The 15829-nt window shown below is 31.9% G+C and overlaps 1 protein-coding gene across 2 annotated transcripts in view; it reads right to left on the bottom strand.

Annotated features, from left to right (window-relative positions):
• The window catches only part of LOC111627332 (transcription factor A, mitochondrial-like), a 28970-nt gene extending 13420 nt beyond the window's left edge, over nt 1-15550 (bottom strand). For both annotated transcript variants that reach the window (XM_023370884.1, XM_023370883.1), the window contains exons 1-4: nt 15470-15550; nt 11265-11386; nt 8907-8977; nt 3955-4104 (exon numbers count right to left, since the gene is read on the bottom strand). In XM_023370884.1, coding sequence (XP_023226652.1) covers nt 3955-4104; nt 8907-8977; nt 11265-11386; nt 15470-15537 — 411 coding nt within the window. In that variant the 5' untranslated portion in view covers nt 15538-15550. The remainder of the gene's footprint in view (nt 1-3954; nt 4105-8906; nt 8978-11264; nt 11387-15469) is intronic.
• Nucleotides 15551-15829: the final 279 nt, after the last annotated feature.

Here is a 15829-nt window from a genome sequence, read left to right as displayed (position 1 = left end):
ATATATCAATACAAATCAAATTAATTAAGTCATCTTTCAAATTAAATGAGTTTTCTATCTTTGAATTTTTCGTTTTCTAAATATAAAAATTGGGTTGATTATATTCAACAGTCTGAAGACAATGTTTTTGTATCAGTCTTTATCTCTGTAATTCTATAAACAAACACATATAAATAGGGTTTGACCATAATTTATGATAAGAACATTGCCTTCAATACAAAATTATATACTGTATTTACTCATATATAGGACGAGATTTTTATTCATTTCTCACTGCTTGAAAATCCAAGGTCATCCTATATGCACGAGCAAAGGATTCTTAGTGTTTCTGCAATAAGTGAACCATGTATTCGCATTTTTTACCAATGCTCACCCTCTGGTGTTTAAAAACAAGAGTATTTTATCTGGATTGTTTGAATTGTTCTTGTGTACTGTCAGGAGTAAAAATGAATAGCAATAGGAAAAGCAAAGCTTTTGAATTGAATTCCAAATTGAAATTCCAAAATCATACGGGAGCCTGATATAAGATTTAATCCATTCCCACATGAAAACAGATAATTATTTGAAAATCAGAATTCAGAGAAACTCATAGGTGTAATCGACGGAGTGTGGGTTCAACTGTTAAAAATTGGCAACATAAGTTCCTGATTGTCCAGCTTTACATGAACAAATTATGTTGTCGATTTTACAAGATTTTTCCTTAAAGTTTAAATGCCAGTAAGTTTTGTGGGACAATGTGTGAATTTACATGCATTTAATATTTTATTTGTGATTAAACAAAATTAAATTAGAATTGTATTAATAAATCTAATTTTCTTTATTTTGATCTTTAAAGTCATACCTCATCCTATATGCGAGATCGTCTTATATGTGAGTAAATTTAATACATTGAAAACTACTTAGGTGACCACCTGCATTCAACGGGCACCTGTCAAAACGGGCAAAAATTTCTGGCACCGAATAGTTTATCCATAGTCTTCGTATAAGTTACCTGTAGTGAACGACCACCTGTGTAACACGACTGCGGGCATCAATTTTTGGTCCAAAACAACATACAACAACTGTAATAAGTGACCACTTCTGCAAATATATCTGGTCTAAACTATTGTTCAACAACGTTTCACCCCTCCTAATATAATGAATTAGTCTAAACTCTCGTTCGAACCCACCTCGGGCACTGCTCCCACCCTTGAAATTAGGTGTAGGTGTTAATGGATTAGTCAAAGGAACAAAGGAAATTCATTTCAGTTCGTTCGAAATTGTCTGAAAAACGAAAGAAATGAAAAGTGCTGTCGTTAGAAGATCGTGTTAAAGTTATCACAACAGCAATCAGTGGCAAAGTTTAACTGTGGGAAAACAAAATTGATTTTACCATAGACCCACAGTATTTTCCTTGGGGGTATAAAATATTGTATACGATACAATTAATTGACTGATCTCATCATTTGATAAAATTTATTTTTATTTATTTATTTTGAAGCTCATATACAGTACATGTGCAATAAATAGTTTCTGTATCAACCTACTTTATTTCCACGATATTTTTAGAAAAATAATATCCAAATAATTTTCGCACGCAAAATATTCAAAAAACAATAAACGCATTAATTAATGCAAAAATCATTTTTACAGGCAGCCTTCCTTTTTCGATTCCGCAATGACAATCGCGGAATGTAATGAAATCGTATTATGAGAAAAAATAATAAAATCGTCGTAATAATTTTTTTGTTGTACTTAAGAAAATATTAAATATTAAAAAATACAGTATTTTTAAAGTTAAACAAACGAAAACCAAAATCAAAGTGATGTAGAGATACGACACGCTTGTATATCGATGGCGTAATACACGTAACTGAGAAGCGAACGAAAAGAATCAAGTAGAATTAATTAAGTCGGAAAATCAAAATACGTACGGAAATACGGTATTACGTCACCACCTGTATTGGACGACCACCTGTCTAAAAGACTACTTTTTGAAGGAACAGTGGGTGGTCTCTACAGACAGGTTTTACTGTATTTACAGACCAAAAAAAATCTATTTTTCAATGATTTTATGACGATAAAAACAAAATAAAATAATGGTTGATGCCATTAAATCTGAATTACGAATGGTAATAAATCACATCGAGTATCGAATTTCAATTCCAAGAAATGTTTTGATGATAATTTCTATTTCGAATGAGTTAGTTGCATTTTAGCATTCTTGTCCATGATATTTTAATATTTGTATCATTTCAAGAATAAGGTAGATTATTATTCTCTTATTTTCTTCAAAACTTCTGATTTAATTTCTATTTTATTAATATAAATTCGATGGTTTAAAATTTTCTAATTACAGTGAAATGTTATTCTTGCAATTTCTTCTTTTGTATTTATCACTGGATTTTAAGAAAAATTCAGTTTATTGTTCAAGTTGCAATAATCAGATAATGTCGCAATTTCTGAAGTTTACAGAAAACATTTTGGATCAAGGTAAACGTTTTTTAATTAATAATATTTTAAATTGGTCTTTGTTATTAATTGGCTTTTATTATTAATGCCTATTAACCTTCTTTGCTTGTCAGAAGTGTAGAAAATTTGCTATTTTACAACATTTGTTCAATTTTTCCATAGCTAATATAATTATTGGAGTATTTCCCGAAAAATACTGTCTGAAAATGTCACATACGGTAATTCAACTGTATTATACATTTACTTGTATTAATTTAAATCCAGACAGTTAATGCTCGTAGTAATAAAAACAATGATTTTGTTTCAATACGAATTTTAATTTCAATATTTCAAAACCGCTCATTTTCTAATAAATTGTCAAAATCAGATTTATTACTAAGTGGCCGAGGGATAAAACCAGTAAACAGTGGTAGTTGGTCGTGGGTTCACGNGGACCACGTGTATCGACAGAAGGCGAGAAGAGAAAATTTACATACTTAAGTACTAATAGTTCACGAAAATAATAATTTTCATGAACTATTATTACTTAAGTATGTAAAAATTTATTACATTTCCTGTTGTACGAGGATTTTACCCAATTCTCGAACCGTGTCAGAGTGAATCCACGCTATAAAAGTACCGTGTTATACGGGGGATGGTACCAATTCCCAAACCATGTTAGAGTGAATCCGTGCTATAGAAGTGCCGTGTTATACAGGGGATGGTACCAATTCTCGAACCGTGTTAGAGTGAATCCGTGCTATAGAAGTGCCGTGTTATACGGGGGTTACCTGTACTTATTTTTGCTCACCTCAAGTTTTGCATAGTAGAAATGGCTAAAAAGTGTGCAAAATACATACGGAAATACAGTATTACAGCACCACCTGTATTGGATGACCAACTGTCTAAAAGACCACTTTTTGAAGGAACCGTGGGTGGTCACCATAGACAGGTTTTACTGTATTGCACAGATACTGAAATACTCTGTTTAATATATATAAAAGATTCGCACACAAATATTCATTGGTGTTTTATGAAAGTTGGGCTTTGGAGCCAGAGTCTGGAGCCATATACTCTTTAAAAAATTCTTGGCTCCAGCTCCACACTTTGCAGTTTCTTCAAGTTGAAATTTATGCTTACAATCTGTGCATATATCATACTACATAATAGAAAACTTATGAAAATATATAGGTGTATGTAGTACATACTGAGTTTATAAAACGAAATTGTGTATGTAGATGGAAGCCACAGTTTGGCCACTGTGGTCAACGTGTGATCAAAAGATTTATTTATATTGTTTAGGTAAAATTTATATGAAGTGATGAAAAACATTATAAATAAAGAAATTAACAGTGTCATTTAAAAGTTAAATTTTTGGCTGGAGTTTGAGCCAGAAGAATATTCATCTGGAACGAAGCCATAGAGGAAGACATTGTCAGAACCTCTCTGTAGCACTATATGAGAATGGTGTTATTAAAGAAAACACTATATTGATGTTCAACTATATATACAAACTTCACTCACAGATTTAAAGCGTCTTTGGCGAAGTTGTTCTTTCCTGATTCGTAACTCGTCCAGAATAGCTTGACGTTGTTCTTTAGTTAATGAATTCATATATGCTTCATTCTGTTTCGTATACTCTTTTACACTTTCTCGGTACTTATCGGTATAAATCTAAACAGATAAACATAATTATATAAGTAAGTATAGTATTCAAGTAAAGCAAAAAAAAAAAAAAAATGTTTTATTGGAATCAAACACTAATAATTTTGATCTGTTACGTCCATCCTTCAGGGAATAAAACTGAAATTAATATACCTATGTCTGTATAGACATAAATAATTTTTAGCTTTTGAAGATGAATTTAACAGGTCAAAGTATTTTAGAAAGTAATTTAAAAATTAAAAAGTTTTCGTGCTATTAACCTGCAATTACAATGATATAGTACTACACAGAAGACATTAAAAATCATTAGTAATGATTTCTTAGAAAAAAGAGACTTAGAGATGCAAACTAATGTTGGCTATACACTACAGTAGACCCCCCTATAAAACGGGTTCCTATAATTACGATTCCTATAAAACTGCGAAAAAATTGCGACGGTATCCGTAAAAAACGGTAAAAAAACTCCTATAATTACGTAAAACGTCATCAGGCAGCCGAACTACTTTCCACGCCGTCAAGCGCCACGCTACGAAGAGATTACTATCGTCTGTACAGTATTATATATAAATTAGGTACTGTACATATAATTATATATTAATTATATATAAATTAGGTATTGTATATATAATTATATATTAACTTAATTTATTGTAACCTTATTATAATTATATATATATTTTCCGCCGCCTGGCACCACGCTATGGAGAGTTTAGGCGAACTATCGTCTGTACAGTATGTAAATTAGGTACCGTAAGTCTAATACAGTATTGTAATTTTATACATTTCTTGTGAAAGAAACACTTCTTATTCAACGGCCATAAAAATTATTTATATTAATGATGTCTCCAAAGTTCAACGAATTTTTCGCAGAAAAATAACTTATCAGAAATCGCGGCCGCCGTTTGGTGCGCTGCTCCGCGACGAAAACAAGCTTAAGCAACGGCGTAGTCGAACGGTGCACACTCGGTAAGTAATCCTACAATTTTTTGTTTATAGCATAGTTTATACGGATTATTCCCAAAAAATTATACGTGTTTTGGAAATGTTGAGTCGAATTAGTCTAGAATCGGTTAATTTTATAGAAGAAAACCTTTCAAACAGCCTTAGTCCGTAAACTTCACACGTGTCGGGCTGTGATTGGAAGGACTCGTAAGAAATCAGATTCCTAAAGAATGGAACGTATCTACTGTCTTATAGGGGGGGTCGACTGTATTATGGTTTTATTTCTATTTAGGGCAATAGAAAAATCACAGTCGTTCCCTTTCATATAAAAACAATTAAAGTTTGTAAAAGTATACATTTTACAGCATTAATAACACTTTCAATATTAATAGATTAACCCAGATATGGTGGCGAATCTATAAAACACATGCTCGAAGCGGGGCATTAGAAGAATTCGACCAGTACTCAGCAGGTTATACGATCTTGTTTATTTTTTACTATCTTCTTCTTGGAGTGCGATCTCCTATTGGAGGTTGGTTACCATTTTACCACTTTTCTTTATCTTTTGCAGTATTAAGGAACAGTTCATTCTTCATTTTGATGTTATCTAACCATTTTATTCTACACCTTACTTATTTTCTTGAATTGTAAGTTGGGCTAAGCATATTTACTACTGTGTAAGATGTAACCATGATATGCTGTTTTCATCTTTTTAATGTTTTTTAAAAGTTTGTGTGTTTTCCCTACATTTTCAGTTTATTATAACTGCTAGGTCAAAATTTACTCGCAATAAATGCTACCGATATAAATTGGATGTACAATATTCAACGAACATCACATATATACTTCTAACAAGCAGAAAAAACTATTTCATTTTTCTACTAAAAAGTTAAAAAAAATATATTAAAAATGAGATTCTTTGATTGTCTATGATTGATGTTTAGAGCACTCTGTAACAAATTTCAAAATCTTAACAGATAACAGTCGTATTGTGTTTTTGTACAGGATTTTATAAAAAGAATGCTATTGCTTTAAATTACTGTAAATATTTCTTCATAAAATATAATGTTATTTGTTGTTATAGCTTAAACCAAGTTTAAAACTTTAAAAACTAAAAATATTCATTTCATTTTTACTCCTTTATCTGCTTTAATCAAAAACAAAGAACTTACTACCCCACAGATTATTACAAAAATAGATAACAGAATACAATAAAAATAAGTTTAATGTTAAATATAGGAACAAAAATAATTTGGAGGAGACTGGAGTATAAACTAAACTGTACATACATAAATCCAGTTAATCATGTAGAGCAGAGGTTGGCTACCTTTTGGCGGTGTTGTACTGAACCTAAGTTATAGTATTATTTTAGGTGCTGACATGATTTTACCAATTTTGTTATATTAACAAAATGGGTTGAATCAATTATAATGGACTTCAAAAATATATAATTTTAAAGTTACATTGTTAATTAAATTATGTTCTTATATATGAAGCACATGCACAACACATAGTGCGTAAACAATTGTGCTGTAATATAAATATACAAGCAAGAGATTGGTTTTTAATGTATCATGGCCTACACTGAACTATGGCTTCCATTTAAATGTGTACTTTTAATACTTTTACTACATTTCTATTCAATCAGAGTGCTGCTGAAAATTGTCCCACATGCCATAGGATTTTGACCCCCGATATAGAGGAAACAGGGAGACAGCTGTGCATTAGGATTTGAAAACATAAAGCAGCGATTAAACTACAATATAACCATTCTCCATGGTTCAAGAATTTGGATGTGTTGTTAATAAAAATGAAGTTAAAATCCTCTATAAAAGGAGGATTTGTACTTGTATAGATTTAAAGAGTAGGTGGCAATTATACATGCAGATGATACCACAAATTTAATAATGGAATGGAGATGGAGGGCACGTGGATGAATATCATGCAGAATAAAGCTCACAAAATCATTGTCAGTCAATTGATAACGTAAAACCAGCAGGAAGTTCATAAATTGTTTTATTTACTTTGTACAGTATTAAAGATAAAGGTCAGTTTTATAAACTCTTTTTTATATTATTTGTAAAATCTAAATAGTGTTTTTTATTTTTAGCCTGAATTAAGTATGATAAAACATTTACCCAAAATGCATTGCTTGGGTTTTTCCTTGGCACAAGTTCTTTGTCTCTGATTAAAGCAGATAAAGGAGTAAAAGCAAAATGAATATTTTTAGCTTTTAAAGTTTAAGCCTGGTTTAAGCTATAACAATAAATAATGTAATTATATTATTACCTGATAAGTATGTGGTGTACACTTAACAATAGAGTTATTGTCCAAGTTTTGTCTCTCCTCTGCATTAAAATGTCTCATCATCTACTACCTATAGGAAAGGCGGTAAATGAAAATGACGACTTTGTAACAGATGGTGTTGTGTATTCTGCAGTTTGCAAAGTTGGAATCACACATCATTGTTTAAAAGGAGTAATTTGCAGGAGCCATAGAATTGTGGCTGCTGTGGGAGGAGTGACAATGGATATGCCATAGCAAGCATAGGGAGAATTTGGGTATTGGTCAAATGTGTGCTGTATGACACGAGGTGCACACAGTAAGAAATTATAATTGTAATGGACAAATGTAAAACTTGGACGGTTTTCCAATGTTTTAATGTACATTTAAACATTTTCAGGTAATAATTAACATAACTACAGTATTAATTATTTTACTGGGATTTGAGGTATAAGTGATTCTCTCATATCTTTCTTAATTTGTAAACCAAAAAATTGGTACAATATTCAATTATCTGGAATCACAGTATCTAAATTAGCTACAAAAGTATTTGTAACATTATTTATTCACATTGTAGTATACATGCATTTCAAATCACTACATTTTAGTGATTACTCTTCAGTATAACATGAGTATATACATAATGGATGTGGCTATCAAGTGGTATCTGAACACCTTAACAATTAAACACTAGTCAAAACTTGGGGTGACACTATGGTTTGTTCTTATAAAGTGGACATTCATTGTCAAGAACATTCCAGCATAACGCTGTCAAGGGAAGCCCAAATTACAAACCAAATAGTTTTGGTTTGTAATTTAATTTCTTAATTTGTAAACCAATTTTTTGGTTTACAAATTAAAAATGAAGTAAGAGAATAATTACAGTAATTTAAAATAATAACATCCTTTTTTGAGAGATACTGTACAGTAGACCCCCCCTATAATGTGGGTTCATATAATGTGGATTTGTATATCGTGGCAAAAAAATTGCGACTGCATTCATATAAAGATGCTAAAAGAGACTCGTAAAATGCGGTAAAATGTCATCGCAGACTCGTGTCACGACAGGATTGGTCGAATCTGGACCAATAGTGGATGAGCAGCCAAACTACTTACACGCTATAGAGATAAAAATTATTTCTATTAATGATGTCTCCAAATTTCAACAAATTTTTTGCAGAAAAATAACTTATCAGAAAATGCGCCCGCCATTTGGTGTGCTGCTCCACGATGAAAACAAGCTTAAGCAATGGCGTCATCGAATGGTGCACACTCGGTAAATAATCCTACAATTTTTTGTTTATAGCATAATTTATACGGATTATTCCCAAAAAATTATACGTGTTTTGGAAATGTTGAGTCGAATTAGTCTAGAATCGATTCATTTTATGGAAGAAAACCTTTCAAACAGCCATAGTCTGTAAACTGCACATGTGCCGGGCTGTGATTGGCTCATATATTTAAGGATTCCTACAACGCGAAATTCTTATAAAGCGGAACGTATCTACTGCGTTATAGGGGGGTCAACTGTACATAAAAAAAATACAAAAGCTTTTAATTATAGCATTCAAAATTTGTAAACGCACCTGTTTTTCAACATGAGTTAAAGATCTCCACTTCTCACTTAAAATTTTTACTTGATCCACAGGTCTGACTTCTGAAAAATTTTTCTATTAGTTTTTATTATTATTTTATTCATAAAAAAATTAAAGTAAAAGTTATAATTTTTTAACACTGTTTTTAAATGACTAAAATCAAAATCAATAGGAACTCCCCAACAAGTTGCAAAAGAAGTTAATATGTACCAACAGAATGATAAAATGGATAGTATACTATCCGTTTGTAAATTTAATCCAATTGGATATTGGATTAAATTTACGAATATCAGTCTTCTTAAAAATATGAGATGTAAGAATTTACATATACAATTCTTATCTAAGCATATTGGGTTGTTCATTAATTACATATACAGTTGAAGGGAGAGGGATTGTGAAAAATATATTATTATATTCAGTGGGGAGGAAATAAGGTTGAGCAATGAGGAGGTTGAGGCATCGTGTATGGTATTAGTCCACATCTCAGAGTAAAAGTGAGTCAGCCTAGGGCTTGTCAAAAGTACTGTATACAGTCATACACAAAAGAGAGGGTCCGTAGCTCACATCTGTACACGTAATTAGTGGACAGCCCTACATAAATTTTATAATTGGATAAAAATAATTTTTCTTTTAATGGGTATTATTAGAAACTTTTCATACTGTCTCAGTTCATCATCAGCTTGTTTCAAGTATATTAAAAAGCTACTTCAAATAAAACAATTATTAATTTGATCCCATTTGTATATTATAATAATCATCTTCATATTATTACAATTTAACTATTATTTTCTCTCTGACTCTTTCCATTAGAAATAACTTCTACATCAATTTTTTTTATATTCTAAATGAAATTTATTTAATTAGCTGTAATTAAACTTTATAAAACACCTACATGAATTTAATAAGCATCATTAAACTAGCATTTCAGACATATCAAGAACAAACAACCAGTGAAGAGTCAAAAAGAGATTCTGTTGGAACTTGAGATTGCTTGCAGAAACAGAGGGACAATGCACAGGAAAATCTCAGAACTCTAGGAGTTCTGAGATTTTCCTGTGCATTAATAACCGGAGATTCATAGCTCACAACAAATAAGGGTGGTGATGAATTCCATTTGCAGCAAAGAGCCTCCGGAGCTTGTAAATCCAGAAAAGATATGTTCATGTAACAATTGTTTTATTTTAAAGTAAATGGTCTTAAACTTTGAAAACAGAAAAATCAGATGTTTTTAAGTTTTTTAATATAAATTTACTTATAAAAAAGAAAATTATTTTCCGCAAACAATTTCACAGCTTCAGTTTTATTACAAATAACAAGCGTAATTTTTTGGATGAATATTTTTACAAAATTTTTAACATAAAACTTCAATTATTTAGTCAATGATGATAATTTTACATTATTTATAGAAGTAATTATCTTACTCATAATACTTTTAACAGTTATAATCAGAAACGTATTTAGCAGATAACTCATTAATTCTTTCCGATAATTATTATTTTTTTAAATTTGAGCATCTTATTTGGCTTTCAGCACACTGTCTTAGAGAGAAGATCACTAATTGCAGAGAGATGATCTGTATTGGGATCAGACAGGTGCTGTTTATACTGACAAATCTGACAGCAACTGACCCAAATTCCATAACTGGTGAAAACAGAATAAAGTAATATTTTTCATATTAATATAAAGTATGCAAATTATTTAATTCCTTAATAAAAATATGGACAGATAAATAAATAAGTACATAATGTTTCTCTCTTCTGACACAGAAAAAATACTTGAATGTTATTTTCTGAATGTCCAAAGTCAGCCACCGAGACAAAAATTTTAGCGTATTTATTTATTTTTTCATCATTACTTTAATTAAACAACTTCTACAAACTTAATATTAATATCTGTAATATAATATTCTGTTAATATCTATATTCATTTTGAAGTGCTTTTTTTCATTATAGTAAAAATATAATGGAAATTAATTATACGATATTTGTAATTTAAAAAGAAGGCAATCTACGGCAATATATTAGTAATTTCCAAGATAATATGCCATTTTTACCCGATATTACAGAATGCCAAACAACGTGCCATTCAACGTTTCAAGTTGACATCTATTGTTTACCTTTAGGTCAAATTGCTTAATATTAATTATTAGTTGCCATATTATAGCCCCATAGAACAGCACATTGTTTAACATTAATCAATTGGGTTACTAAATGTTCATATTTAGATATAACAGAATATAGAAATATCAAAATATGCCAAAAGAGTATTTAGTGTAGTATTTTTTAATTTACAATATAAATGAGATTTGGTTCTTGGTTATACAAAGGTAATGCAAATGACAGTACTTACTTGAATAATCGCCAAACATTTCATTTCTCTTCTCTTTAATAAACAGCATAAAAGACGATAAAGGTCTCTTTGGACGAGGAGGAACGTCGGCATTATCTGACGAGGACTCAAAAGAAATATTTCTAAAATAAATTTAAATGTTTTATTAAGTAACTTTTACAACAATGTAAATTACTGAATGCTAGTTACCACTCTGTTATTTTATGTAAAAATCATTTTAATTTAGTTTGGTCTAATGGGATAAGGAAATGTAACATATGGGCAATCTGCAAAGGAGGAGTGCCCCTGGGAGGACTACTATGTAAAAGTTTCTTGCTAATTTATTATATTTCAAATCATATTAAGATATTTTAAATTCAGTATGTCAGATTTTGCTTATTTTCAGAATCTTGCTAAATTTATTAATCAAAACGTTTGGGTAAGACCGAATGATGCCGTTTGAGAAAATCAGAGATTGGCAAACACTGTCCAAGAATACTCGAGATCTAAAATATAATGCAAAGAAAAAATAAATTTAATACCGTGAACACCTCCAATATATAAAAACAGTGCTCTTTGGTCCTTCTGGTTGAATTTGCAACAAGGAACAGGAGGACCAGATCCCAAATATATTCAAATGTTTTTTCTTAAAAATCTGCATTAGGAGAGAATGAAATTAATTATTTGTTTACTAGTTTTTTGTTAGACAAAGTTTTAATTGCAGAAAGGATTTGACTAGTGGCACAAGTGGAAACCCTATACCAATGTTCAGAGGTTTTATCCACTTAATCACTGGTGGAACCAATTTAAATTGTTTGAAATTTATTTTATAGTTGAAAATTTCACAAATGTCAGTTGTAAAAAATTCAATAACCTGTAAGAAATAAATTTAAATGTTTTGATTCATTGGTAAAGAATCAAAGCATAATTTATTTAAATCCATTCATCTGCGATACGTGCAATCCACATACAGTAGATCCACCTATAAAACCGATTCCTATAAAAATTGTGGCAGTATTCGTAAACAACGGTAAAAATAACTCCTATAATACGTAAAACGTCATCGGGCAGCCGAACTACTTTCCCGCCGTCCGTAGCGCCACGCTACGGACGTTTAGGCGGATAAATTGAGTTTAGTATCGTCTGTTCATATAATTATATATAAATTAGGTACTGTACATATAATTATATATTAATTATATATAAATTAGGTACTGTACATATAATTATATATTAACTTAATTTATTGTAACTTTATTATAATTATATATATACTTTCCGCCGTCCAGCGCCACGCTACAGAGAGTTTAGGCGAGTAAGTTGAGTTTACTATCGTCTGTACAGTATGTAAATTAGGTACCGTAAGTCTAATACAGTACTGTAATTTTATACATTTCTTGTGAAAGAAACATTTCTTATTTAACGGCCATAAAAATTATTTATATTAAGGATGTCTCCAAAGGTCAACGAAGTTTTCGCAGAAAAATAATATCAGAAATCGCGGCCGCGGTTTGATGCGCTGTTCCGCGACGAAACCAAGCTTTAGCAACGGGCGTAGTCGAACGGTACACACTCGGTAAGCAATCCTACAATTTTTTGTTTATAACGTAGTTTATACGGATTATTTTCAAAAAAATATACGTATTTTGGAAATGTTGAGTCGAATTAGTCTAGAATCGATTAATTTTATGAAAGAAAACCTTTCAAACAGCCGTAGTCCGTAAACTATGATTCCTACAAAATTGATTCATAAAGAACGGAACGTATCTACCGTCTTATAGGGGGATCTACTGTATATTAATTGAAAGAGGGTTTCAATTTGTCTGGCTTAATTCGAGTAAACAGCTGAAAGATAAAAATATGGTTCGAGGATAAAATTAAAGCTCTCATCCCATAGATCAGCGATTTCCAAAGTGAGCACTACCATCCTCTGGGGGCAGCAAGTAAACCTAGAGGGGCAAAAAGAAGCAAGGACAACAAAGGAGGCTGGAGTTGGGGTTTCGACCGAACAACTACTATAGTCAAGAGTTGGTGGTTTCCAGATACAGAGAAGAATGTACAGTAGTGCAAGAGTTGTAGAAAAGTTTTTCTAAGAATATTTCCAAGCCTTTTTCATGCGAGGGAAAACAAGTTGGAGGCATCAGGTATAAGTTTAGGGAACCAAGATGGCAGCGACTCAAAAAACTTCGGTAATCACTGCCAAAGATAACGTTGCTGAAGAGAGATTCAAGGTTCAGGCATGGCAAAGCAGCAAAGGTGCAACATTAAGTCCATGGACAAATATGCCATGATCTCACTCCCCGTTAACTTTAGCCCGAACAATTTTTGTGTGCTTTGCAGTTTAAATATTGTTAATACTGAAGTCAACAAATGTACATTTTAGTTACTAAGACCATTGTTTTTTTCACCTTCTTCCAACTCTATCTCTTTTGAGGGGGATTAGTAAGGACTAATTCCACCTCAAAAGCCCAAGCAACACCAGGCACAAGCAGCTAATATTTATCTAAGACCTTATGTTTCTATATTCAATGGTTGACTTAACAGTGAATTTTCCGTTGAGTCCCTCTGTGAATGATCTGACATCATGTTCTGTAGAAAAAAAGAAATGTTTCCGTTGAAAGGGTACTTTTCATAATGACTGACTTAATTCAGGAGAAGGCAACGATTGTGACTGTTTTGCTAAATAATTAAAGTAACTCGCTTAATCATTATTCAAATAAATCCTTCTATTCAAATGAACCCTTATCTGTAACATTTTCTTGTATACTGGGTCTTTAATAATTTTAATTTCTTATATTTATATCATTAGGAAGACTTAAAGAGGGCCAAATATCTGATGCAACTTTTTCACAGGCAACATTTTCTGGGAGTTTTGATGCAGTAACATTTGTTGGGTTTTGTCACGGGCTGTTGGAGTTTACACAAAAAACAAGTTGCACGAATCTCTCGCAATATTGAGCATACTTCCCACAGTTATCTCCACGAATTTGTCCAAAATTGATTACGACCGATGTTTATGAAAAAAATCTTAATATTTCAATATTGACCAAATTATCCAACATAATCGTGCAATCACATGTTTTATTATATACAGATTGTTCATTAATGTGTCCGCTATTACAGCATCCACAGCAAGAGCAAATGGACAGTTTCTATACACAAAATTTACTTTTTCATGGAAGCTGTCATGTTAGTTTGTTAAATACTCAATGGTCTTTCAGGTCATTGAGACCGTTGAGCTCAACGGTAGCGCATTGCTGCCGACTAGTCTCAACGGAGAACTCAACGGTCCATTTAGAAATGTCGTTTTCTCACCGTTGAATATAGAAACGTATGGAAAGTAACTTAATCTTTACCTATGTGCACTGTCATGACAGCTCTCTGTTCGATGCAGTCAGGGAACAGTGGGGATGCAACCTAACCTATTCTAATTTATAGGTTAGGTTAGGTTAGAATGTACGTCACCACTGTTCTCTGATTCCAGTAAACAGAAGAAAGGAAAGATCCGCCATGACGGTGCACGTTCTAACCTAACCTATTCTAATTACCAAAATTTTCCTTTCTTATGATTAATTTTTTGAGTTATTTTACATCTTTCTTACACTAGTAATTTATTAGAATAGGTTAGGTTAGTTTATAACGTGCGTGACGGTGCACAGTATACAGTAGAACCTCGAAAACTCGGCCTAATGTGGACCGAAGGGTGGCCGAGTTTGTGAAAATGCCGGGTTATCAGGAATGGGGTTAGAAAAGGATAAGTATGCGTGTTTCCTCAGAAAATACTGTACTGTACTCGTATGTATTGTTTGCTTGAGAATACAACAGAGAATAAACTGCCCAAATACCCTTAAACAAAGGAAAAGTACGTCCTTTATGAAGGCATAGAGCCTTTACTACATGAAAATGAAAATTAATGAATACACTGTGTACAGTAATTTACCTGATAAGACAGACCTCAGAAAAATACTTTATGAGAGCTTTTATACTTTTATAAAGCTGTCTATAATGAAAATTAATTAACTAAGGATTTTTTTGCCCTGCCAGGGTGTGGCCGAGTTATCCGGACTGCCGGGTTATCGAGAGCCGAGTTTTCGAGGTTCTACTGTACAGGAACATATCAAATTTAACTTTACATGTGTCTTATATCAAAATTTATTATAATTAGCGTAAATTACAATTAAAGTATGTATATATCACTTGTGATTAATAAATACGACTGTCAATACCTAATTTCGGTCAAAACTCTACTAAAATTGAAGACTTTATTCCTTAGCGCGACAACCAACGCTGACATTTTGAATTCTAATTTGAATTTGGATCGTGTGCAGTGCTGCCAGTTTAAAATGGGTCATAAATCACTCGCTAGTCGGAAACTTTGGAATAAACCCGGGTTTAATTTAATTATTTAAGTAAACAATTAAATAATATCAAATGAAAACAAATTATGTTGATTTTGTTTAACTGTTAGGAGATTTTAAAGATTCTGCAGGAGCGGGGACCGGCCCGAGTTATAAAGCTCACTAGGCGTCGCCTAGGACGAAAAAAATTAGGGGGCGCCCTTTAACTCTCGGGCCGGTCCTATTCGC

The sequence above is a fragment of the Centruroides sculpturatus genome, unplaced genomic scaffold (assembly GCF_000671375.1).
Source record: "Centruroides sculpturatus isolate CEXI.00-Female unplaced genomic scaffold, Cexi_2.0 scaffold508, whole genome shotgun sequence".
Lineage (NCBI taxonomy): Eukaryota > Metazoa > Arthropoda > Arachnida > Scorpiones > Buthidae > Centruroides > Centruroides sculpturatus.
The sequence above is the reverse complement of the archived record's forward strand: the minus strand, read 5'-3'. Positions and strand labels throughout refer to the sequence as shown.